The 27,082-nt window shown below is 49.7% G+C and overlaps 1 protein-coding gene across 4 annotated transcripts in view; it reads right to left on the reverse strand.

The window, feature by feature from the left end:
- Positions 1–2,939: 2,939 nt before the first annotated feature.
- The window catches only part of TLK2 (tousled like kinase 2), a 150,159-nt gene continuing 126,016 nt past the window's right edge, over positions 2,940–27,082 (reverse strand). For all 4 annotated transcript variants that reach the window (XM_082271300.1, XM_082271301.1, XM_082271298.1 and 1 more), the window contains 3 exons: positions 15,029–15,140; positions 4,000–4,107; positions 2,940–3,911 (listed from right to left, as the gene is read on the reverse strand). In XM_082271300.1, the coding sequence (XP_082127426.1) occupies positions 3,738–3,911; positions 4,000–4,107; positions 15,029–15,140 (394 nt within the window). In that variant the 3' untranslated portion in view covers positions 2,940–3,737. The remainder of the gene's footprint in view (positions 3,912–3,999; positions 4,108–15,028; positions 15,141–27,082) is intronic.

Genomic DNA, 27,082 nt, shown 5'->3' on the forward strand with positions numbered 1-27,082 from the left:
AAGACCACGTAGCAAGTAGCACCCCATGTCGCAGTATGGTAGTTTACATATAAAAAAGATAGCATATTATAAAGTCCAGTTTGATACATTAGCTGCAGGTTTGTACCAAATAAAGGCTTTTAGGGACTGTCATGGGTGCTTCCATCACCCCCCAGGGCCATGTGTGTATGGGGAAGTTTAATATAGCCAGTGAAACACATCCTTAAGAGAAACAATTTCTAGTCCATGGAATGCAAGTGTCCATGACCATTTCTATCAGCACCACAAAATATTGTGCTCAGTCCAAGTAATGTCCAAAGCACACCCAGCATTTAAAGTGACCTTGTCTTTTGCCCATAAAGTGCAAGCACAAAGTTATTGGATTTTCTCCCACCCCAGCAGCACACACTCGTTTTTCGCTATCACCTTTGGAGCATCAGTAGTAAGGAAAAACAGCACTGTGTAAGCTTTAAAGCAGAACCAAGTCCCATGATCCTTTACACCAAAAAAAAAAAGTTGCCATCTTTACCTCTCTTTGATATGCAGTCGCCATGGTGCTGCACATGGGTATAACTTCAGCCATTTGACAGGTTGAGAGCACAAGCAAATGTGACAGTTATTCATGGCATGCCTGGAATCTACGTGTTTTGGTGAACAGTTGAACTAATGGGTTTAGTCCTACTTCAAGCTGTGTTAGTGCTTGCAGAGGGCTGAGGATTCTCGCTCTGTCACAGCATTTGGCAACTCACCTGGCACCAGTGCTATCACATAGTAGATAAGTAAAGCTGGCCATACATGGATCAAGATAGGGCCAGCAGGAACTAGCCAGATTTCAAACTATGTATGGCCATTCTCATTAATGTGAAGTCGATCCATTGATCAACTTTTCATGAACCGGCTTGTTGGAAAATTTTGCTTTGATCAGCTCATAAGCGTATTCTGACAGCAGGGGAGTCCCAATGTGAGAATACACTGACACAGCAGGTAGGATTCCCCCATCTACCTTGAATGTATACATGAGGGAATTCGTTTATTTTTTTTGTTCAGCTAGCTGGCTGAATTAAAAATAACTGAACCATGTACAGCCAGGTTAATTCACACATTCCTACATACACAAGTTCTGAGTATTTCTTTACTCCAGGCAGCTGAAAAAAGCAGGATAGTATATGCTGCTGGGAAAGTAAGGGAAGGGTATTAAAGCGGAGTTCCAGTCTCCTAGACAAAATTATCCTAATCACATCATTGAGAGCGTTGTAACTCAACATAACTGCAATTGACAGAGCTGGCGGCCATGTGCACATTATAATGACTTACTATGAGGATTTCTCTTTTCTCAGGACAATTCTGGTTCCGGCCATGGAGGATGTGGGCCAGCTGAAGGCAGCCTGGCTTCATTTCCTGGATTTTGTGCAGCTGGCTACCCAGCATGCACCTCGCGCCTGAGCAGTAATGACACTGCAGGCACACCTTGTTGCGGTCAGGAAATCTCGTGACATCTGGGATCAATGACAGATTTCCCAAGAGTCAACGGGCCAGGCTAAAGATGTAGTCGCCTAGGCGGCCGCGACCCGAAGTTGTTGGTAGGGGTAAATGAGAAGCTGTAGCTTTGGAAAACAATTCCAACAAATACATGGAAATATAATCAAGTTATCCAAAAGGCACAGTAATCAGCTTTGTATATGTAATATGGGAAACAATTCTGCCTAAGAAAACCCTTTTCTTTTAGTCTAACCCTTAATATCAAAGACCAAGTTTAACAACCCTTATGATCCAGCTCCCTTTGGTTAATACATTTTTAATAAAGGGCTTATAGGATGCAGAAACACCTCACTTGGTACTAGGATTTGAATACTTGGCTCCTAGACTTCTACGTTTGTCCACTTCCCTTTAAAAGGAAGAACACAAGCACCTTCCTCAACATATTTGTAATTGATACAGGCCACAGATCTACACACATAAAATGTGAAATATGCACTGCACTCCTACTCTCATTTTAACCACAGATTAGAAACTATTTCGAAAGATGTTAACACAGTTTAGGTACAGTTGATTTTATACTGGACATACCACAGGAATGATCAGACATAAAATTGAAAAAAAATTAACTTGGGTTTGCAACACCTCCTACGTGGTCTGTAAAGCCTCAACAACCTACAAACCAACGGTCTGTAAAATGAGTCACTACTGCTGTGACCCCAAACACAGATAGCACGTTTAGTAATGGTTGTTACTAAGGCATCTATATTATTTTGGCTAAGACAAAATTTGTCATTCATGATCAAAGCGCAAAAGGGAGAGTGAGCTTTCAAAACTCCTTTGGTTTCAGCCACTCACAATGTCTGTGAATGTATAGACTCAAATGCCAACAGCATCGATGCCACAGCAGGCATTGTAGAGGTGCAAGCAGGCAAGTTACACACCAGCATTGTGTGAATGTCAGCATTTGCAATGTTTTTTTTTTTTTTTTTTTTTTTCTTAAGACATGTTTCAGCAAGATTCAGAAAAAAACAGAAAGGCTCAAAGCAATTGCCACCAAATGTGAACAGGCTTACAGTGAAATTACATTTTTTTTTTCTTTACAACAGTTTGCAAAAAAGTGTGGTATATAACACATGAAGAACCGCCCGAACTATGTTCGCTGCAACTGAACCATAAACATGGCTCAGCAAAAATCATGGACTCTTCAGGTCAGCAGTTACTACAGCATGCAAGGTTGTCTGCTGCTGAAACACACCAGGATGTCAACCATGGGTAAGGCTTCCTTCTCAGATCCAGATTGCCATCTGTCTAGTATTTCAAACACAGCAAAACTCCAAAGAACAAATATTAAGACCCATAATATTCAAAACTTTTTTTTTTTTTTTTTAAACTGCCTGTAAAAGTTGTACTGTGAAGATGAAAAGAAACACTAACACTTTCCTCTGTCCCTAGTAATATGGATTTCACTTTAATAAAAAACCTATGCTCTGCCAGATTTATCTTCAAAGTGGACCAATCGCCTACATAAAACTGAGGCAACTTCTTTTTTTTTGGTCTGAACCAATATTCTAGAACTAGAAAAAGACAGTGACATGACCAGCTCCTACTAAACTTAAAGAATATCAGTCTAGACTAAAAAATAGATGTCCCCAGTCTCTGCAGGTGATGGATCGACTTTAAAAGGTAACAAAATATCTCCACTTCTAGGAAGGGCCTCTTGGCTTCTTATGAACAAGGGAGGCCGCAGGAATTTCATGTACCTTTCTGGCAAACTCACTTGTATATTTCATTAAATGACGAAAGGGGAATCAGAACAGGTTTAAATATCAATAAGGAGGATGGGGGAGGGGGGGAGGGGCCCCAAGTCCAGTCAACTAGGATCCGGCTCCTGAAAATCTTCTTAACAAAAAGTTTATTTTCGTTTAACGGTTGTCAGCTGAGTAGAGGGATAAGAAGTCCACAGAGAGGGAAGGGAGAGGTTGTATTGTCCAAGTTACAGATCCAAGTCTACTGCCTTGTCATCTTTTTTTGAGGTCCTTGCCAAACATAGACTCAGGCTTCCACCCGACAGGGGTTTTGGATCTGTTGCAAGGCTCCATTTCAAATCCAGCTTTTTGTGGCTCTAATAAGCCAGTAATTGAAATGTTCCATGGAGCACTCGCTGCTCTCCGCCAAAAGGGAAGAAACATATTCCAAGGGAGCCGTGTAACTCCTCTGCTGCCATTAACACAATGTGTAACACAACAGAGAATTAAATCTCATGCCTCATCCATGCTCTCTCAGTTTGACAAGCTGTTGTTAGAGGAAGCAGATGTTGATGCTACTGCAGCGGTGGCTGGGCTATTGGTGGAAACCGATTTACGAATGTGCGGCAGTAGGTAGGGGTCAGATGCTAGCTGGTGGACATCTATCCGATCCTCCTTCCTATAGGCAAGGCAACGTCGGATAAAAGCCTGTTAGAAGAGAGAGAGGATATATTGTGAAAACCAAGGTAACTTCCATCCTTCTGGATGTGCACACAGAAAAAAAGAGTATAGATACCTTGGCTTCTGGGGTCACAACTGGCTTTGGAGGAAACTGGACCTCTGTGGCTTTTAGGATGGTATTCTCTTGTAAGATGTCCTGCTGAGACTGGTTGTGACCAAAAGGCTGCAACACAAGTCAAACATGTTTCTGGTCACTAGTTTTTAATGCAGGAAACAAAAACAATAAAATTGTATTTTTCACCCAGATCTGGATAAACTAGAACCCATCAAGATGACATTTTTGTGTATCCTCCTGGGGAAAGTTTCCCTTTCTGACTTGGTGACTATCATCAATAAGACAGAAAGCAATGGGTAATCCAAAAGTGAACTGATTGCAAAAAAAGCTCTGGCTATACCGACACTTAAAGCTTTTGTTACACTTTATATACATAAACTATTTCCCTTACCAACTTGTAAGGTCCCTGGATATGCTGTAAAAAACTGTATGTAGCGGAGGCAACACTCCGCACTGTGGCCCGGGTGTGGGCTGAAACCTTGTCTCAAATCCGGGACACAAAAGAATATGAGCAGTGTTCAGCCATTCAAAGAAAACTATATATTCTAGCAATGAATACAAAGCTTTCCCTGATTGGCCGAGTCAAAGGTTGTGACATCAGCCCGCTTCTCTGACTCAGCCAATTAGAGGAAGCTTTGTATTCATTGCTAGAATACATAGCTTTCTCTGAATGGCTGAGCGCCGCTGCGATTGACTCTATTGTGTTCAGGGTACGAGACAGGAATTCTCGGCTCAAACCTGGAACATAGCCTCAGCTACGGTTTATATTACACATCCAGCGGCCCCACGTTAGTGAGGGACATAGTTCATTTGGGCCAGCTTGGCCCAAACAAACTATGTAAAGTGAAGGAAAAGCTGGAATTCAGCTTTAAGTTTGTTAGGGTAGACTTAATTTATAAACATAGTGGACATTTAAAGTGATTCTAAACCCTGCTATCACTCCAATATTTAAATAAGGCACACTACCATTCATTTACATCATACCTACTTTAACCACTTGTCACTGGGAGGACGTCCTTGAGTTGCAGTGGTTAAACCAGGGTGCAGGCATCATCCCGATATAAAAATATTCAGCTGATGATTCTCTTTCCAGCAGAAGTGATTTGAGTGGCAGAATCTATCACTTCTGTGAGTGGCAGAAGAAGGTCCTACCCACCTCCCCCCAGGATCATACGGCAGTGCTCGGGAGTGATGCGACCGGCGCCGATGGCTGCCCAGAACAGAGAGTGAGAGGAACAGACATTCTGCTCTCTGTGAAACCAGAAAAAGGAAATGACAAGGTATGTCGTCACTTCTGGTTCCTCCTCTTTGGAGGCCAGAGGAGAGATTTGAGTCCTCTCCAAAAAAAGGACCTGTCAGGGCCCATGCTGTCACAAGAGATGTTGTTCATCCCTTGTGAAAGTTAATCCAAAATAAAAAAGGTGGTTTTGTATAAAATAAAAATTTAACACGCCCCTGTCTAAATGTGAACGCATATATTACTCCTGCACACATGTAAACAGTGATCGAACCACACATATGAGGTATTGTCAGAGCGAGTGCAATAATTCTAGCACCAGACCGCCTGTGTATCTCTAAACTACTAACCTGTAAATGCATTTTAAGTGTCACCTATGGAGACGGGCGCAAATTTAAAAGCATGATATATTAGGTATTTATTTACTTGGCATAATATCTTTTATATTTAAAAAAAAAAAAATAGGTATTATATTGGGTTTTAACTATTGTGTTTAAAAAACCGCTGCACAAATACCGTGTGCCATAAAAATTGCAATGACCATTTTATTCTATAGGGCCTCTGCTAAAAAAAAAAATGGGTTTTAGACTTACTGTAAAATCCATTTCTCTGATGTTCATTGATGGACACAGCTCCTGATTCATCTTAACCATTGGGTTATACTGCCCCCTACAGTAGTAGGACACTAGGCAGGAAAAAACTGGACTACGCCTAGGGGCAGTCCCAGGAGGTATACACCCACACTCCGCTAAAGGCACTCTGTTTTGTTACAGTGTCAGAAGAAAGCCAACTGCACAGAGGGGTGGGTGCAGTATTTGTCAAACAGAGAAATCCCAATTTCTCTTTCATTTATTGACGGACACAGCTCTGAAATCTTAACCATTGGAATGTCCCAAAGCAGTGTTCAACATGAGGGGTAAAAAAATAGCAGAAAAAAATTCCCAAGGCTAACCATAGCCAACCAGGTCACATGAAGCTCAACCAAAACAACTGGAGCTCACCTGAAAAAAAAAGAAATACACCCTCCAAGAGGACCAGGACGTCTAAACAGCAGCCTGCAAAAACTTGCAGCCAAAATAAGCATCTTCAGATGCCAACACATCCACTTTAAAAAACGTTGTAAAAGTGTGCACAGACAACCAGATGGCCGCCTTGCAACCCTGCACCACTGATGCCTGATGACTGAAGGCCCAGGAAGCAGTAAGCGCCCGAGTAGATTTCCCTGTCAAAGTGCCGGAAAACGAAGCCACCTCTAAAAACTGTGTATTCTTGTCCCATTTCACCAGAATCTCTTATTGCAGAGATCTCGTGTGGAACTGTGCAACGGAAGTAGACATGATCAGGCCGAGCCCCTGCATGCAAGCTCGGAGGGATGACAGTCTGCTTGACAACAGAAGCTGAATTGCCTCCTGCAATTTCTGGAGTTTTTCCAGAAGAAGCAACACTCTGAGGCTGAATCAACCCAGATAGTCCAGTTTTGTGGATGGAACCAGAGCAGATGTCTGAAGGTTCAGAATCCAACCGAACTCCCTCAGAGATCGCAGAGTAATCTCCAAGGTGTCCATCAGAGCAGTCAGACTCTGCTCGCTGAGGAAGATCATCCAGGTACCCCAGTACCGCGATCCCCTGCTGACGCAACAATGCTAGCACCAGGGCCAACACTTTGTAAAGACCCGAGGCGAGACCAAAGGTAAACGTCACAAACTGATAGTGCTCCTCGCCTACAGCAAAGCGGAGGAAACGCTGGTGACCGGCACATATTGGAATGTGAAGGTAGGCATCCTTGATGTCGATCGAAGCGAGAAATTCCCCTAGACGTAGGGACACCAATACCATGCAAATGGACTCCATTCAGAACTTCTGTACCCGCACAAAGCAGTTTAGCGCCTTGGGGTCCCGAATTGGATGTGCCTTGCCTTCCTTCTAGGGAACTGTAAACAGGTTTGAGTAAAACCCCTGAAAACATGCCTAAGCCGGAACCGGGACAATCAGCCCATGAAGTAACAAGTCTTGCCCTGCCCCAAAGTGACCCCGTAAGCCACAGATGTCAAACACAAGGCCCTCGCACCTCTGTTCTGGCTACGCCTATGGCCACCCTCTCCTGCATAGGATGTCAGTTTTGTATCAAAAGCAGTGTCAGAAAGTAATACCAACTCAACTCAACCCAAAATACAGGGGCGGGTACTGCTTCCGTCAATGAACTTAAGAGAAAAAGATTTTACGTTAAGTCAAATATCCAGTTTTCTCTCTCGTTCATTGACGGACACAGTTCTCTCTGAGTCATATCAGTAGGGACATCCCAAAGCAGTGCCATAAAATAAGGGGTTGGAACAGCAGAAAAAAACAAGTCCCCAAGGCCAAACACAGCCGACCAGGCAACATAGGACTTATCAGAACAAAAGATGAGGCCCACCTGAAAACAAACAGTAAAACATCCTCAAGGCAGGCCAGGGGGGGGGGGGGGGTCTGGAAGAACCGACTGCACCAACCAAGGTCCCCAGTTGGCAACGGAGGTCGCACTGTAAGAACCAAGTGTCGCACCCCTCTGGAAAAAGTTATGCACCAGGGAACGGGCGGCCAATGGCCTGTGGAATAAAAATTACCAAAGCCGAAACCTTGACAATACTCACAGCCAACTTTTGATCAACCCCCCCGTTGAAGGAAGCCAATATCCAGCCACTGAGTAAGAGCGAGGGGGAGCCCAAGAAGACTCACACCACGCAATACACGACTTTCTCATATGATGAAAAAAAAATTATCAGACGCTTCCTACGCTTTACGCAGGGTGGGAATCACCAAAGCAGACAACCCTCCGTCCTTTGACACCTGGCTTACAACAGCCAAGCCAGCGACCGTAAAGCCGGACGGGAGATCGGCCCCAGAGATAAGAAACCCTCCCTGAGAGGAAGCCTCCAAGGAGCGTCAGCAGCAAGTCTGACCAGGTCGGCGTACCAAGCTCTGCGAGGCCAGTCCGAAGCCACGAGAATGACCGAGATCACTTCCGCCTCGATCAAGCGAATGATTCTTGGCAGCAACTGGAGAGGAGGAAAGGCAGTCAGCAGCTGACACAGACCCCGGCCCATCTGTGAGCACTCTCGAACGACCATGCCGGCGTCAGCCTTGCACAGGTGACCACGCCAAACTTCTCAGCATCGTACATATTGAACCTAGCGAATGTTCTTGCCCATGACAGAGCCCATGGTGCAACCATTGCACCCGCCAGAGGGTCCTGGGAGCGGGCCACGACCTCTGCACTATCCTGTAGATGCGATGCCAACAGGACCACGTCCAGAGTGCCCCCAAAGGAAGGTACAACTGCTGGAACTACTCCGGAGGAAGGGACTATAGCCCTGCATCTGATGGCCTGTCGACTGAGGCAAACCGCCTAGCAATTGTGTATTTTCCCCACCTGGAAAGGGAACAGCGGGTAGAACCGGAACAAGGCACTCTGCCTAACGAGAATCATCACTTCCAAGGCCGCAAGGACACCTTTGGTGCCCCCTTGGTGAATGACAAGCCACGGTCACGGCGTAGTCAATTGAAAGTGCACCAGACAGCCGCAGTTGCCCGATCCAGTGAACTAGGCAAAGCTGGATCGCTCTCAGCCCCAGGACAATAAGTGGTAACCTGGATCCTCCACGGACCATAATCCCGAAGCAGAGAACCTGCCGAGGACTTCTCCCCACCTGGACAAGCTTGCATCCGTGGTGACAATTGTTCAGTAGACAGGGAGAAAGGATTCTAGAGCAAGACTCCCCGGCCACCCGGCCCAGCCGGATCCGCAAGTCCAGACAGTTTGGATTCCAGTCGCCTTCAAGAAGGATTGCCTCCTGGGGGATCCCCAAGAGGGATTGAGGGAAAGGGACCGTCTTGAAAAAAACACAACCATCAGTCCCAGAACTCGCATGCAGGACCAAAGGGAAGAATATGTGTTGGACAGCAACAGTCGAACGCAATCTAAAGTGCCAAGAGTTTTGACCCTGGAGGGAGAAACACCCTGACCGAGGACGAGTCCAAAGTCATGATCAGAAAGTCCAGTCTCATGGAAGGGACCAGGGATGATTTCTGAAGGTTCAGAACCCACCTGAACTCCACCAGAGTTCTCACGGTGACAACCAACTTCGTTGTCAGCACCGTAGGGGACTCCAAACTGAAAAGCAGAGTGGCCAGGAAATAAGGACCGATACGCCCCGCTGCCGCAACAGCGCCAGGAACGGAGCCAACACCTTTGTGAAGACTCTAGAAGCATAAGCGAGACCAAAGGGTAATGCCACAAACCAAGAGATCTTTCCCCACGGCAAAAAAAAAACAAAACAGAGAATCCATAGCTGTCCAGAACATAACGGGATGTGAAGGTAGGCAGCTTGATGTCTATGGAGCCAGGAAACGGATAAAAACTCGATCTTGCAACTGGACCGCATGACCTGAACCCAGTCAGCCTGGGAATCGGGCCAGCCGCAGGTCCTCGACCAGCAAGAACTTCCCCCAACCCCACAGATGGGAGAGGAAGCACCTTAAGGCCGAGTAGACTTTGTCCGCAGGTCTGGAAAAAAAAACAAAAAAAAAAAAAAAACAATCTCATGCACGCCAGACCCGGGCCGTCTGGAACCCACGTGGAAGTCTGGAAGGACTTCGCCCATCGACTGTCGCTGAGGGACAAAGAAACTATGAGCCGACTGTGACGAAGGCCCTCACCCTTGAAGAAAAGACTCTTCCCCCCCCCCCCCCGTCCCGCGAGACTCTTACATGATGTCATCCAGGGCAGCGACAAACAGGCAATCCCCTTGAAAAGGGAGATCCATTAAGACCTTCTTAAAAGTTTGATCCGCAGACCAACACTACACTACGGTCAAGAAGACTCCGGTCAACCACCGCCGAAAACGACAAGGTGACTATACCAGGGAGCCTTGACCAGCACGGCATCGCAAAAAAAATGCAGATAGCACAGAGCGCAGGACAAAGCCCACGCCATCCTATCCCCCAAGTCCTTAAAAGGACGGGGATTCCTCCACCGGAACAATGGTAGTCCCATTCAGCTAGAGACCATACGTCCACCAAAGGCAGAACAGTCCTCTGTACCAGAAACTCCCCCAGAAGGGAACGACTAACGGCTGCTTAGACACCACAGGGGAACGTCTCAGACGGTCCGCTCCTACATGAGCAGCCAGCAAAATGAGCAGCTCCGGATGGCACGTGAGCCGCTGCGACCCCCAAATTGCAGGGTGCCACGCACCGGAAACAGCTAGTGCGTCCACCAGCGCCTGTCGTGGCAGGGGAGGTGGAAAGGTCATCCTCATCATCCGAGGAGACAGGGTGCGAGGCAACAGACCCTGGCAGGGAGGCCCACGTCAGGGGCGGCTGAGCCAGAGACATCAGATGAGTCAGGGGTAGGTGGAGAAACGTTTTAGCGCACCTACCACCACCCCCCGAGCCCAAATGTGTCCTGAACTGCCCAAAAGGCATCGACGGACAATGGAGAGCCCTGCGGCCTCCGTGAGGGGGTCAGGAGGGAAAAAATGGCATGCAGGGTCTATGCTTAACCTGAGGAACCCACCAGCAAATTTTTCAAAGAAGAAAAAATGACAAAAAAAAAACACGACCTCACAGCGCCCCCCGGAGGTCAGGCACGTGCTAAGGGACCCCAACAGAGAGGAAGAGACCACCCTCAAGACTCACTGTCCAGAAAAAAATCTACAGCAAAAAGGCTGAAAACAGGTGTAACCAGATGGCTGCCTCCATAGAAGCAGACAGAGGCTACAACAAAATGTCAGCGGCGCACGGGAATCGCGGTAATCGGGACCCACAGGGTCGCTGCGACATAAGCCTCGACCCCGTCATGTGCGTCCTGGCGAGACGTTTAACTCGCGGGCCAGTCCCAGTCCAGTGGGACTATGTCGCGGCCGAGCCAGCGCGGAGCTAAGGCCTGCACACGCTCGATGACCAGACTGGGGTGACCACTGGATATGGGGGTCCAGTCGCCCAGCCCGGCATAATTGCTTGAAGATCTCACAGGGAAAAAAGTTTGAGAAAAAAAGGCTAGCTAAAAAAAATCTACATAAAAAAATACTTTATATGCCAGGACCAAAGATCCCAGCAAGGAACTAGGTCCTTAATAGGCAGAAAAAAAACTGACATCCTATGCAGGAAGAGAGGGTGTACCCTCCGGGACTGCCCATAGATGTAGCCAGAACTTTTTTCTGCCTAGTGTCCTACTCGTGTAGGGGGCAGTATTACCGTACTGATATGAATCAGAGAACTGCGTCCGTCAATGAACGATAGAGAAATGGCCCACGTCCACGACAGGGCTCTTTGCCCTCGGTAGCCTGCGGAAAAAGGGTACTCTGCCCCCCTGTGAGACCCTAATGATGTCATCCAAGGAAGCTCCAAACAGGCGATCCCCCACAAAGGGGAGATCAGATAAGGCCTTCTTAGAAGTCTGGTCCGCAGACCAGCATTGTCAGGCAGATAAGATGCAGAAGGACCACTGCTGATACAGACAGTCTAAAATCAAAAGGAGCCACATCCAAAGAGGCATCACAGATAAACTGTAGCCCCTGGATCAACTGATCCACCAGCTCTGCTAAGCCAGGGGGAAGCCTTTTCCCTCCAGATCTCGGTGTAAAAGTTTAGCCCACTCATCAGAGTTTGCAACACCAGGGCAATAGTAGATATCGGCCTAAGCCGAACCAAACCATGCATATGAAACATATGGCGAAATGGTGAAACATATGGCGGGCCAGAGCCTACGCTCTTCTATCAACCAGATCTTTAAAGGCCAAGGATTTAAGGTAGCTTTAATTGACCTGGAAACCGCGAGTCCACTACAGGTGGGACCGACCACTATTTAAGTAAGGAGTCCATATAAAGGATACCGCATAGCAAAACGCTTAGGGACCACAAGAGTGCGTTTTGTACAAGCCCACTGTTATGTGACAATGTTGTCAAAGTAAGCAGGAAAAGGAAACACCCCTGCCACAGTGGAGGACTCCGACGCAGCATCTCAGCCATGTTTAAAATTTCACTCTCTGACACAATCAGTGCATCCTCCATCGCGTTTTAACGCACGGCTAGAGGAGCAGAGGAAACATCCTCTTGCGTCCACAGCAGCGGAAACAGATTCAGGATCTGATGGACAGATGAGGCAGAGGAGGGCGGTGGACGATATATACCAAGGTCACCCGGAAAAACAATAAGGGGAGGGCCGCCAACGGCAATCCCGCAAGGGGAAAGCCGACCCAGGGTCAACGAATGGACCACCTACTGGACCCTGCAAAAAATAAGGGGGTCGCCTTCTGAGCCCCTCCATTGAGGCCTGCAAAATAGCCCCCTTAAAAGAGGGTTGCCCGCCGTAAGGCAGATGCACAGGCAGGGTACCCTGATGGTCCTGCAGCGCTAAAGGGGGTAGGTGCCCTCCGCAATAATAGCAACATGGTTGCCATCAAAAATTAAACCGCCCCCACAATGCCACCGCTTCCAAGGGAGGGGCCAAGCTGGCCACATGGCCTAGTAGGCTGCAGCCTCAATTTGTGTGGGTGCCCAGCCGCGAGCTTAGGCGGGGCTGACCACCTAGGGGAAGGTGGACACTCAGGTGGAGGCTTCAGCCACCCTCATTGGGGCCACCCCCCATAGCTCCTGACCAGTAAGCCGCGGCCTTAATTTGGGGCAAGACCAAGCAGCGTGAGGCGCGGACCTGCGGATGCTAAACTATCCGCTCCCCCAGCCCAACAACTGTAGCAGGGAGCCCAGAGGATATCCCTGACCTAGTCACCAACCCCTAGGGAGGGGCCCACATCCACCCCAAAAACCCTCCAGGGGTAGAGGGGGGACAGCTACTTACTATACCAGGAACAGGGTGGGCACTGCTCCTGACAAACCACTGCTCCATCGAGATATGAGTGGCTGTCGGCCAGGAGGAACGCTGCGACTCAGGTGAGGCTAGGTCCTATGCGCCCTCGCGAGATGTTTAACTTGCAGGCCAGCCCCTGTCCAGTGGGGCTATGTCACAGCCGACCTAGCACGAAGCTGGGACCTGCGTGCGCTCACTGGCCAGACTGGGGAGACCACAGGATCTAGATTATCCAGTCCGTCCCCCAATCCAGCAGTTGATATTAGATTCCCACAGGAACAAAACAACAAGGATAGGAACAAATCCATTTAAAAAGGAAAAAAATTGCCAGGACAAGAGATCCCAGCAAGGAACTAGGTCCTTACGCCTGATTAGGCAGAAAAAAAAAAAAAAAACCTGCCTATAGCTGAGTATGGGTGTATACCCCCTGGGACTGCCCATAGGCGTAGTCCAGTTATTTTCCTGCCTAGTGTCCTACTCCTGTAGGGGGGCAGTATAACCCAAATGTTAAGAAGAATCAGGAGCTGTGTCTGTCAATGAACGAAAGAGAAAATATAGAGCAGTAACGTTCTAGCAAAAAAAAATAAAAAGTAGATTTTTACTTGTAGGAGCAAAGGGTCCGAATTGGCTCAGATGGCAAGTGGTTAGTACAAGCAAAAACATAATTTTTATAATTAGGTCACGACTTTATTTACTGCAGCACAGCCCACACTGGGGGTGAGAAGGTTGCATGTCCTCCCCCAGGCCATGCAAAGCAAGGTAAAGCCATCAAAGGACATGTGACCTGCTTCAGCTTATACCCACCTCCAACCAAGGCCATATTAAAAGAGACTGCCAGAGGATTTCCTCTACGGTAAGGCTTGCGTAGAAACTGCTTACTTACAGAGATCAAAAGGAGCATGTATAGGTTTGTGGCAACAGTGCAGAGGCTCTATGAGCCCACAGAGAATTGCCACCAACAACAAAAGAACTACTGGTGACTGTCATGTTACCCAAGTAATTTATTTATAACGATTTTACGCAGGTTTACACAGAAACATGAAGATCTTCTTACTAGTTAATGAGTAAATAGTCTAACATAATTTAATAGGAGTTTTTTGCACTCAAAAGCCTTTTCATGGAGTAGCTAACTGGGTGATGCGGCTCAAGAAGAATGCATCCTGTGTTCCCCAATGAACATTGGAAGAACTATTTATCTGTGATTCTTAATCCTCAATGCACAATAATTGCCAATATCCAAATCTGAGCACTGTGTTCATCCCTGAGAACACAGCGCTCAGTTTAAGACACATCTAACGGATAGAAGACATCATATATCACATTAAAAAGTTCCAGGTAAAGTACCTTTGACAGGACACAAGTAGCTAAGAGAATGCAGCAGTGTCAAACTCCATTCTTGACAGCCAGTGACTGTGATACAATGGATCAGACTCCACACCAGATCAGACTACTTTGAAAATGAATTACTCGGTACAGGACTCAAAGAGCAGGCGAACTTCGCCAAGTACTTTTTCTATTTTAATCTGACTTAAGATTTCTGTAAAATCTGAATGCTAAATGCTATAAGTCAGAAATTAAAAACTTTTGACTACAAGGGCTACCATATTTTAAAAGTCTATTACATTCCTGTCTAGGCACGTTGGAAAATGTCACAGACATTTTTTTACGGTCAGAACTGCTACAACAGTTGCTGTGAATGGTGTGTGTTATAATTGAAAAACACATGGTGGCAGCTAGTATGTGTGCGCGTGTGTGTGTAAAGGGTTAACTGCTTGATCCTTGTGACAATCACTGTTGTCTGTGTCTAGATGGTTGCCCTGCAAGCTAGAAAACCTGTGCAGGGTGAGGCTGAAAGCGCAATCATCAAAACACCACTGTTTTATCTCCAAGAGTACCAGAGTTTAACAGGTGAAAGGAGATGTCAGTAGGGTGCAAATGAACATTACCTTCCGCCCATACAGACACTGGTAGAAAATGACTCCTACAGACCAAACATCAACTTTGTTTGAAATTTTTGGGGGCTCTTTACCAACCACAAAACATTCAGGAGGTAGGTACCTGAAGAAAAACAAAAAAAACCAAACAGTCTTAGGGTTATAGAGTAAAGCCTTTTAAAACACTCCAGGTACCATTAACAACCATGATAGAATACCAAGAGTAACATTGACACATCAAGTTACAATATGTTCACATGTCTTCCTAAAAGGCCTACAGTATTTATCCACAATAAAGACATTCTATAAAGGGAATGTGAAGTCATCATGCCTAAAAAACTGAATTTTTGTAAAATCTTACCGTAAAATTCCTTTCTCTGAGTCCGACAGTCGCCGCCCACTCATACAGTCTTCACCAATGGGGAATTGACTTCCTCTCCTTAGGAGTAGCTAGGCAAAAGACTTGTTAGAACAAAAGCATTTCCATAGACACACCCATGGGGGCTGTCCCACTGGTCCAATAACCCTCCTGCAATAGCCATCTCAACTCAGTTTGGTATCAAAGCAGTTAAGTGTATAAGAGCGGGGGCGGCGACTGTCGGAGGACTCAGAGAAAGGAATTTTACGGTAAGATTTTACAAAAATTCAGTTTTCTCTTACGTCCTCCGACAGTCGCCGCCCACTCATACAGTCTTCACCAATGGGGATGTCCCAAAGCAGTGTAGACATGAGGGGTGGGAAATGCAACCATCAGAAAAGGCAACGCAGTACCCATCTCAGAGAAAGAAACCTTACATGAACAGAAAGGTAACCCTCTGGGTAACAGAAAAGCTCAACTGGAGCAAACAACCCAGGAAAGCAAATAACCAAGGGGTAAACAACCCCAACAGCCAGGGACCCACACAAAACCTGGGTCCCCTACTGGACTGCCGCACAGAGAACTTTGCGGCCAAAGGAGGGATCCGCTGATGCCAGAACATCAATTTTGTAGAATTTGGAAAAGGTGTGCACTGACGACCAAGTCGCAGCCTTGCACACCTGGGCCACTGAGGCTTGATGCCAGAAAACCCAGGACGCACTCACCGACCTGGTAGAGTGCGCCTTGACAAGGAAGGGTGGTACCCTTTCCCGCCACGAATAGGCCTGAACAATTGTCTGTCTGATCCATTTTGCAATTGTCGCCGCAGACGCATCCATACCCTTCCGCGGTCCCTCAGGAAGGACAAAGAGGGAATCCGATTTCTGAAAGGATTCAGTCGATGACAGGTAAACCCTGGATTGCCCTGACAACATCCAAAGAATGCAAGGCAATCTCCTTAGGATGCTTAGGATTCGCACACAGCGAAGGTAAGACAATGTCCTCATTGATGTGAAAATCCGAAACCACCTTTGGAAGAAAGGACGGGTTAGGTCGCAAGACCACCTTATCCCTATGAACCACCAAGTAAGGGTAGCGGCAAGACAACGCCGCCAACTCCGACACTCTGCGAGCAAAAGTGATCGCTACCAGAAAGGCAACCTTTTTCGATAGCAGAGGTAATGAAATTTCCCTGATGTTTTTAAACGGGGAACGTTGTAATACGGACAGAACCAAGTTCAAGTCCCATGGAGGCAGAGGCTCCCTTCTAGGAGGGGCCAAGTGACACACACACCTTGAATGAAGGTGCGAAACTAGACGCCACAGGGCGCTGAAAAAGAACAGCCAGTGCAGAAACCTGGTCCTTAATCTTAGCCAACGCAAGGCGCTGGTCCACACCAGATTGGAGGAAAGCCAACACTCTCGCCACCGAGTATGAACGAGGAGAGAAACCCCTGGACTCACACCAGGCAAAATAAGCTTTCCACGTACGGTAATAAATCTTACCAGTCGAGGCTTTCCTAGCCTTGATTAAAGTAGGAATGACCTCTGAGGAGAGACCCCTGTCTCTCAGGACCTGGCTTTCAACAGCCATGCCATTAAAGCCAGCGACTGTAAGGCAGGATGGAAGATCGGCCCCTGAGACAGCAGATCTTCTCGCATTGGTAGCCGCCATGGAGGCTCAACGGCCAGGTGAACGATGTCCGCGTACCAGGACTGGCGTGGCCAGTTCGGCGCCACCAGAATCACCAATGTTGGTGCCGAGGCCAACCTGCGAAGGAACCCGGACAAAAACTGAATGGGAGGAAAGGCATAGATGAGACGATACTGACGCCAAGGCACCACCAGCGCATCCGAGGCGTCTGCCAGAGGATCGCGCGTTCTTGCCACTAATCTGCGAACAGATCCACATCCGGGGATCCCCACTTCGCACACAGCATTTGAAATACCTCTGGGTGCAGGGACCATTCCCCCTGGTCCAGGGTCTGCCAATTCTCCACACCCGGAATGTGAACTGCCTATATCGCCGGGACATGAGTCTCGGCCCAAGACAGATAATTGGTCACTTCCTGGGCCGCCCAGGCACTCCTGGTGCCCCCTTGGTAGCTACCGCAGTGGCATTGTCTGTCTGCACCCGTACAGGACGGCCCTGAAGATGATCCGACCAGTGGAGCAGGCACAGCCTGATCGCTCTCAATTCCAATATGTTTATCGGAAGGGAGGATTCCTCCTCCGACCAAGTGCCCTAGGCAGACAGGTTGCCCAGGACGCCACCCCAGCCCAACAGGCTGGCATCCGTGGTAATCACCGTCCATAGCAATGGCAGAAAGGATTTTCCTTCCGACAAAGCCGGGGACTGAAGCCACCACAAGAGATCCAATCTGGTTTGGCGACTCAGACACTCTCACGTCCAAGGACTGAGGTAGTCTGTCCCACCTGGCCAGGATCTCCGCCTGGAGAGATCGCGTGTGAAACTGAGCAAATGGTATCGCCTCGAAGGCCGATACCATCAACCCCAGAGACCGCATACAGGTCCTGAGTGACGAGGATTCGTTGTCCCTGAGGGACCTGACCTCGGACTGTAGGGTCCGGAGCTTGTCCTCCGGCAAGAACACCTTTGCTTGAGCAGAGTCCAGAACCATTCCCAAATACGGGAGACGAACCGAAGGAGACAAGGTCGACTTCTGAACATTGATTGTCCAACCAAACTCCTGGAGCGTCTGGATCGTAGTGGACAGATCGTGCAGCAGGCTCTGACTGGCATTCGATCTTAACAGGAGATCGTCCAGATAACCCAAGACCGCAATGCCCTGCGCCCGCAGCAGCCCCAGAACAGGAGCCAGCGCTTTGGTAAAGACCCTTGGAGCCGAAGCGAGACCGAACGGTAACGCCACGAACTGCGAATCCGGGGTACCTCTGATGACCTTCGAATATGGGGATGTGTAGATACGCATCCTTCAGGTCGATAGAGGCCAGGAATTCTCCCGGGCTCAGGTGGCTACCACCGAGCGGAGCGATTCTATGTGGAACTTTCGAATGGGCACGAAGCGGTTCAGAGCTTTCAAGTCCAGAATCGGACGCACTTTGCCCTCCTTTCTGGGCACAGTGAACAGATTCGAGTAAAACCCCTGAAACCTGTCCCGATGTGGCACCGGGACGATTACCTCCCGAGCGAGGAGATCCTGTACCGCTTGATGCAGGTCCTGTAACCGCCCTGGGGTCAAATGAAGATTTGAGGGAAAGAATCTGTTCGCCGGCCGTGAAAGAAATTCGATCTTGTACCCTGATCGAACGATTTCCTGAACCCACCTGTCCTGAACTCGGAGCAGCCAAGGTTGGAAGAAACCATGTAAATGTCCCCCCACCCCCTGAAATGGGTGAGGGTGCCCCTTCAGGCAGAGGCGGACTGGGCCGCCGCACCAGCTTGGCCGGATTATTGTTTGCCAGCCCAGGGCTTTCTCTGGCCACCCTGGCCCTTGAAGGGTTTTCCCTTGTACTGTGACTTGAAGGCACGAAAGGAACCCCAATTAGGTTTAAAGGCGGGACCCCGCTTGCCGCGGAAAAACTTGCCCTTAGGATTCTGGGGTAGCAGAGTGCTCTTGCCCCCAGTGACTCCCTTAACCAATTCATCCAGGGATTCCCCAAAAAGGCGAGACCCCGCATAGGGAATGTCAGCCACCGCCTTCCTGGATTTCTGGTCAGCAGACCAGCTCTTCAACTAGATCAGCTGACAGCTAAGCACTGCGACACTGGACAGGCGCACAGCCAAAGGGGCCTCATTTAAGGCCGCATCGCACAAATACATGACCCCTTGATAAATCTGGTCCACCATCTCCACGGTAGTGGGAGGGGCAGAATCAGCCACGAGTGTGCGTCTGAGCACCTTGGTCCAGTCCGCCACAGCCTGAGCCGCCATGACAGAGGAGAAAATAGGCCTGAGCATGGAACCCGCCACCACATAATTGTGGCGGGCAAGCGATTCCAGCCTCCTATCCGTAGGATCCCTAAATACCGGAGAATCTTCAGTAGGAACCAGTGTAGCCTTGTTCAATCTGGCTACAGTGTGATCCACTTGAGGAGCCACACACCAGCGTGCAACCGTAGCAGACACAAAAGGATACAGAAGTTGAAACCTCCTAGGCACCGCAAAGGTGTGTTTCAAATTGCGCCATTATTCATTCACAGTGTGATGAAACTCAGCGGGGCAAGGAAAAACCTGCGCCATCTCACGGTCCTGTGTGTACCAAAAGATGACACAATGCCCGGAGGATTGGGCTTATCCTCTAAATGTAGTGTTTAATGGCAGAAATCAGCGCATCCATAGCCGCGCCTTCCTCCGGCGTCCCGGGGGGGAATTATCCACCCCTGTAACCTCCGCCTCCCCCTCAGACTCTTGCGGGTCCTGAGAAGAGCGAGACCCTGAAAGGGGCACGATACCTACAGCAACCATGTCACATTTAGAATAAGAAAAAGAAATCCTAGGCCTTTTTCTAGCAGCGCGTTCAGACATCAGCACATCCATTTTGGACACCAAAGACGCCACAAAAGCAGCCAGATTAGTCAGAGTAGAGGATTCAGAAGAACTCGAATCCCATACCGAAGCTGGAGAGAATTTTCTATCCTGAGATTCCATTGCAAAAAAAGTGTTTTTTTTTTATATAAAAGGTACTGGCCCTTTAAGAGCGCCGCGGACCCCCGCAGCACACCGCTACAATGGCTGTGGAACACAGACCCCCCGCAGGGACAAACTGAGCCAGGAAGATTGCACAATGGAGGAAAAGAAAAAGGACAGCAGGATAGAGCCCCTGAAGTATGTTACCAGCTCCTTCGGTCGCTTCAGAGTAAAGGAAGGAAGGGTTGTCACCGCAGAGACTGAACAGAGGCTGCAGGCTAAGGAAACATGGATGCCTATACAAAGCAATGGGAGGCTTCGGCAAGATGGCCGCCGACATGTGCTCTGAACGATCGTTGCCACACACAAGATGGCGTCGCAAGGTGCCAAAATACACAAAACACAATGCTATACAAGCGCCCACAGTGAAGCCAGACATGCTGTCCACACCTAAAATGGCGGACCGGCAGTTTTTAACCCCGCAGCGGTCGCCACGCTAGTCTGTACCTCCAAGTACCTCAGTGACACAGGAGAGGGATCCCCCAAACCCCACACAGCGCAGGCTGTGAGAGAAAAAACCCCCGCAGGGACCAGGATCAGGGAGCCCAAAAACGCACAGACATAGGGGACACCACAGACACAGTGGACTGCCAACCCCAGACAAAGGCAACACACAGAGTGTACTTACCTGTACCCGATGGCGTGGGGTGCCTCATAAGAAAACGGAAAACCGCCCACCCTCAGATGGCAGGGGAGTGCCGCCAGCCAAAAACGCAGGACACCAGGAGTGCACGGACGAACCGTGCATGTGTCCGGTGAGGTAGCCACCCCACAAGGCTGCATCCCTGAGGACAGGGATTGGCCGTTTATGAGGCCAGGGCGAACAAATAGCCTGTGAAACGCTCGATAGCGGGCTGGGATTCCATCTGATCCTCTGTCCTGGAGAACCAGGACGACCAGTCCGATTCCCAGCTCTGCAACTCCATCTTCATCCAAAGATCCGACTAACTAAAAGCTGACAAAATAAACAGCCAGCAATGCATAGAAAAAAACGGAATTTTTGTAAAATCTTACCTGTAAAATTCCTTTCTCTGAGGCCTCCGACAGTCGCCGCCTCTTCATATTCGTCACATATGGGGTATTAGACTTTGCTCCGAAGGAGTAGCTAGGCAACAGAATATGTTAACAATAAAGCTTTTAACATATCCCACCCTCAAGGGGTGGTCCCCTCAGTCAATACCCTCCTACTTCCTGCAACCATATCTCAGTTTTAGTGGAATAGCAGTAGAGTATACAACCAAACCCCAAAAGAGGGGCGGCGACTGTCGGAGGACTCAGAGAAAGGAATTTTACAGGTAAGATTTTACAAAAATTCCGTTTTCTCTTACGTCCTCCGACAGTCGCCGCCTCTTCATATTCGTCACATATGGGGACGTCCCAAAGCAGTGCAAACATGAGGGGTGGGAAACGCATCCGCGCCGAAAGGCAACGCAGTCTCCGCATCAAAGAAAGGAACCTTACCAAAGGAAGGAAACCAGCTGGGCAACAGCAAAAAACAAGTGCTCAACAGGAGCAACAACCCAGGAAAAGACAAAAAAAACAGGGGATACAAAACTTATCCCAACAGCCAGGAGTCCCCAACAAGGGACCCTAGGGAACAGCCGCACTAAGAACCTTGCGGCCAAAAGAAGCATCCGCCGATGCCTGAACATCTACTTTGTAGAATTTTGTGAAAGTGTGCACGGTCGACCAAGTCGCCGCCTTACACACCTGGGCTACAGAAGCCCCATGACGACAGGCCCAAGACGTACTCAAGGATCTAGTAGAGTGCGCCTTCACAGGTACAGGAGGAACCATTCCCTGCAAAGCATAGGCCTGTTCAATGGTCTGCCTGATCCATTTGGCGATGGTAGAGGCCGAAGCCGCCATGCCCTTCCGAGGACCCTCTGGAAGAACAAACAAGGAGTCCGTCTTACGAAAAGACTCAGTCGATTTAAGGTAAACCCTTATCGCCCGAACAACATCCAGAGAATGCAATCTCACCTCCTTTGGATGTTTAGGCTTCGCGCACAACGAAGGCAAGACAATATCCTCATTAAGATGGAATTCCGAAACTCGTTTCGGAAGAAAAGAAGGATTAGGTCGCAAGACCACCTTATCCAAATGAATAACCAGGTACGGAGACTTGCAGGACAAAGCCGCCAGCTCCGACACTCTGCGAGCCGAAGTGATCGCCACCAAAAAGGCGACCTTTTTGGACAACATAGACAACGAGATCTCCCTGATCTGTTCAAAAGGAGCACGTTGTAACACAGATAGAACGAGATTCAAGTCCCAAGGGGGCAGAGGATCCCTCCTAGGGGGAACCAGATGCCGCACACCCTGAACAAAAGGTGCCAACCAAGGAGTTGGAAGCCACGGGACGTTGAAACAGAACGGCCAGCGCAGACACCTGACCCTTTATCGTAGCCAGCGCCAAACGCTGATCGACACCCGTCTGAAGGAAAGACAGCACACGGGAAACCGAGTACGTGCGGGGTGAAAACCCCCTGGACTCACACCAGGCAAAATAGGCCTTCCAAGTACGGTAATAAACCTTCCCCGAGGAAGACTTCCTCGCGTTGATCAAAGTATGAACGACCTCTGGAGAGAGACCCTTCTCCTTCAGGACCTCGGTCTCAACAGCCAGGCCGTCAAAGCCAGCGACTGTAAAGCAGGATGGTAAATCGGTCCTTGAGACAGTAGATCGTCTCGAAGAGGCAGACGCCACGGGGCGTCGACCGCCAGATTCACGAGGTCTGCGTACCAGGACCGGCGAGGCCAGTCCGGTGCCACAAGAATCACCGCGCTGCGTTCCGAGTGCAACCTGCGAAGGAACCTGGACAGCAACTGAATCGGTGGAAACACGTACATCAGTCTGTACTGATGCCACGGGGCCACTAACGCGTCCGACGCGTCTGCCCGAGGGTCGCGCGTCCATGCCACGAACCTACTCACCTTGTTGTTGAGACGAGACGCGAACAGGTCCACATCTGGAAGACCCCACTTCGCGCACAACATCTGGAAGACAGCCGGGTGGAGAGACCATTCCCCCTGATCCAGGGTCTGGCGACTCAGATAGTCCGCCTGCCAGTTCTCCACCCCCGGAATGTGAACCGCCGTTATCGCCGGGACATGAGTCTCGGCCCAAGACAGAATGTCGGCCACTTCCCGAGCCGCTCGGGCACTCCTGGTGCCCCCTTGGTGGTTGATGTAGGCCACCGCCGTGGCATTGTCCGTCTGCACCCGAACCGGGCAGCCCTGCAGCCGGTCTGTCCAGCGATGAAGACAGAGACTTATCGCACGCAATTCCAGAATGTTGATCGGAAGGGAAGACTCCCCCTCCGACCAAGTCCCCTGGGCGGACAGAACGCCCAGAACTCCACCCCAGCCCGACAGGCTGGCGTCCGTGGTGATCACCGTCCACGAGACAGGACGAAACGACTTGCCCCCGGACACCAACGGGGACTGGAGCCACCACAGAAGGTTTCCTCTGGTGCGATGACTCAACGAGATTTGAAGATCCAGAGATTGAGGTCGCCCGTCCCACCTGGACAGGATCCCCGCGTGTGAAACTGGGCGAATGGAATCGCCTCGAAGGCCGAGACCATCAATCCCAGACATCTCATACACGTCCGCAGAGACGAGTGCGGAACGTCCCTGAGGGACCTGACTTCCTCCTGGAGAGTCCTGAGTTTGTCTTCCGGCAGGAAGACCTTCGCCTGCACCGAGTCCAGAATCATTCCCAGGTAGGGAAGACGAACCGACGGACTCAGTGTTGACTTTGGAAAATTTATCGTCCAACCAAACTCCTGCACAGTTTGCATCGTGACAGACAGGTCCTTCTCCAGATCCTGGCTGGTCGCAGACCGAACTAGAATGTCGTCCAGATACCCCAGGACAGAAACGCCCTGGGCCCTCAATAATGCCAGAACCGGTGCAAGCACCTTGGTGAAGACCCGCGGAGCCGAGGCGAGACCAAAAGGCAACGCCACAAACTGGTAGTGATCCTCCGCAATGGCAAATCGAAGGTACCTCTGGTGACCCTCGAAAATGGGGATGTGAAGATACGCATCCTTCAAATCGATGGAGGCCATGAATTCCCCCGGAACCAGGGCAGCCACCACCGACCGCAGGGATTCCATGCGGAACTTGCGAACCCGCACAGAGCGGTTCAGAGCCTTCAAGTCCAGAATTGGACGAACCTTGCCCTCCTTCCTGGGCACGGTGAACAGATTGGAATAAAACCCCCGAAATCTGTCCCGATGAGGCACCGGAACCACCACTCCCTGAGCCCTCAGGTCCCGCACCGCCAGGTGCAGGTCCCGCAAACGCTCTGGAGACAGTTGAAGATTTGAGGGAAAAAATCTGCTCTCCGGCCGAGAGAGAAACTCGATCTTGTAACCAGATCGAACGATTTCCTGAACCCATCTGTCCCGCACACGGGCCAACCAGGGCTGAAGAAAACCGAGCAAGCGTCCCCCCACCCCAAAACTGGGTGAGGGCGCCCCTTCAGGCCGAACTGTTATGGGCTGCAGATCCGGATTGGCCGGACTTCTGTTTACCAGACCAGGGCTTCTTCTGAGAGCCTTGACCTTTGAACGGCTTGCCCTTGTAGTGCGGCCGAAAGGTACGAAAGGACCCCTGAGGGGGCCGAAAATTAGCATGCTTCTTCCCAGAAGCCCCCTTAGCCTTGGGGAAATGGGGCAAGAGAGTGCTCTTACCCCCGGTGATCCCCTTAATCAACACATCCAGGGACTCCCCAAAAAGGCGAGACCCATCATAAGGTAGATTGGCTAAGGTCTTACGCGAAGATTGGTCCACCGACCAACATTTTAACCAAACCAGGCGGCGAGACAACACCGCCACGCTGTGCACACGTGCAGCCAACGGAACCAGGTCCAGGTCCGCATCACACAGATACATGACACCCTGGTGGATTTGATCCACCATATCCAGGGTCGCCGGCGAGGCCGAGTCGGCCACTAGGACGCGCCTAAGCATCTGCGTCCAACTTGCGATCGCCTGGGCCGCCATGAGAGAAGCAAACAGAGCCTTAAGCATAGAACCCGTAACAGAATAAGTATGACGGGCAAGAGACTCCAGTCTCCTATCCGTGGCATCACGGAACACAGGGGAATCCTCTGCAGGAATCGCAGTGGCTTTGTTCAAAACCGCAATTGCGTGATCCACTGGGGGAGGCACACACCACCTTTCATCAGTGGAAGGCGAAAAAGGATAACGCAGCTTGAATCTACTTGGTACCGCAAAAGGTTTGCGCAGATTGCGCCATTGTTCCTTAACAGCGCGCTGAAAATCATCATTGCAGGGAAAAACCTGCGGCGTCCTGTGTTTTCTCTGCGTCCCATAAGCCGCCAAGGCAGCGGGGGGACACACTTCGTCCTGCAAACGCAGCGTTTGCTTTATGGAAGCAATCAACTCATCCATGATTGCAAGCTCTTCAGGCGAGCCAGGGGGAGAATTATCAACCCCCTCAACTTCAGCCTCCACCTCAGACCCCACTAGATCAAGAGAGGAGCGGGACCCCGATAAGGAGGCCCCCGCCATAACAGCCCCATCACCTTCACCCTCAGAATCAGAGGAAAGAGCAACTCTGGGCCTTTTAGTAGAATGAGCAGCCACCAGCATCTGCACCTGAGCAGCAAGGCCAGCCACAATAGTGGCTAAATCCCCCCCTGGGGGGGAAACAGCGGTCCCCTGGCTTTCCACCAATGCTGTAGGAAATTTGCCCTCCTGAGAATCCATTGCCCCTGTAATGCCAGACAACAAAGGGTTAACTGCCCCTTTTAAGCAAGCGCGGCAAGCGCAGCCCACCGCACCACACTCAAGCACAATAAGACCCCCACAGGGAATATGCAAACTGAACACAGGCAATGGATAGCAAGAACAGAAGGATAAAACCTGAGGAGACCCTCGCCGCTGCTGCCGCCTCGATCGGTGTTCCTGGAAAGAGGAAGTGATGCTGCCAGGGCGCTCTATGTAAGCCTATGGAGGCTACAAGAAAATGGCCGCCATGCATGTAAAACATGCGGCCGGAGCGAGTGTAGGCAAAATGGCGTCGTTTGGCGCCGAAACCGCCGCTCCACAGTGCATTAAAACACACATTACATTCCAATATCAGAATACATGTCAGATCGCCGCAGCGATCGCTGTATATGCCCAAACATGCCAAAAAAACATGCCCCACAGCACACAGCTTCTCACACTGACCAGTCTGACACACACAGTGTCATACAGCTCCCCCCCCCCCCCTTTGCAGCCCACAGCATGCAGCCGAGAGATAGGGAGACAAGCAGTGTGAATAGAGGCAGGTTACACAGTCCCAGACTGACACCCCCCCAGACAGACAGGTCCCCACATAAATACACTTACCTCACATGGCGTGGGGGACCCGCACAGGCGAACAAGCCGCTGCACATGAGGCAGGGAGAGTCGCATTCAAGACGCACACAATGGGGGTTAAGAAACCGCACAGCGTCCAGTGAGGTAGCCACCTCACCAATCATCCCTGCACCGAACAGGGATGGGTCGTTCACTGTGCCAGGAGCGTTACCTGGCTGAACGCTCGATGGCAGACTGGGAAGCCACTGACCCACGACCTGCGACCAGGGGGATCAGCCCGAGACCCAGTCCGCATGATCCTCTTCATCAGAAGAACTAACTAACGCTGACAAAAATAACAGCTAAGTAAAGGTAGAGAGAAAACTCAAACAAAATTTTAAAAAGAAGAAAGAGTCTGGGGCAGAAAACCCCAGCACAGAGAGAGCCAGCCACTCCTGACAAGCTAGACATTAAAACTGAGATATGGTTGCAGGAAGTAGGAGGGTATTGACTGAGGGGACCACCCCTTGAGGGTGGGATATGTTAAAAGCTTTATTGTTAACATATTCTGTTGCCTAGCTACTCCTTCGGAGCAAAGTCTAATACCCCATATGTGACGAATATGAAGAGGCGGCGACTGTCGGAGGACGTAAGAGAAAAGACATTTTCACAAAATAAAATCATAAAATAGAAGAAGGCTGAGACTGTAGCCCCA

The sequence above is a fragment of the Pelophylax lessonae genome (genome assembly GCF_965119305.1).
Source record: "Pelophylax lessonae genome assembly, chromosome: 11".
In the NCBI taxonomy this organism is placed as follows: Eukaryota; Metazoa; Chordata; class Amphibia; order Anura; family Ranidae; genus Pelophylax; species Pelophylax lessonae.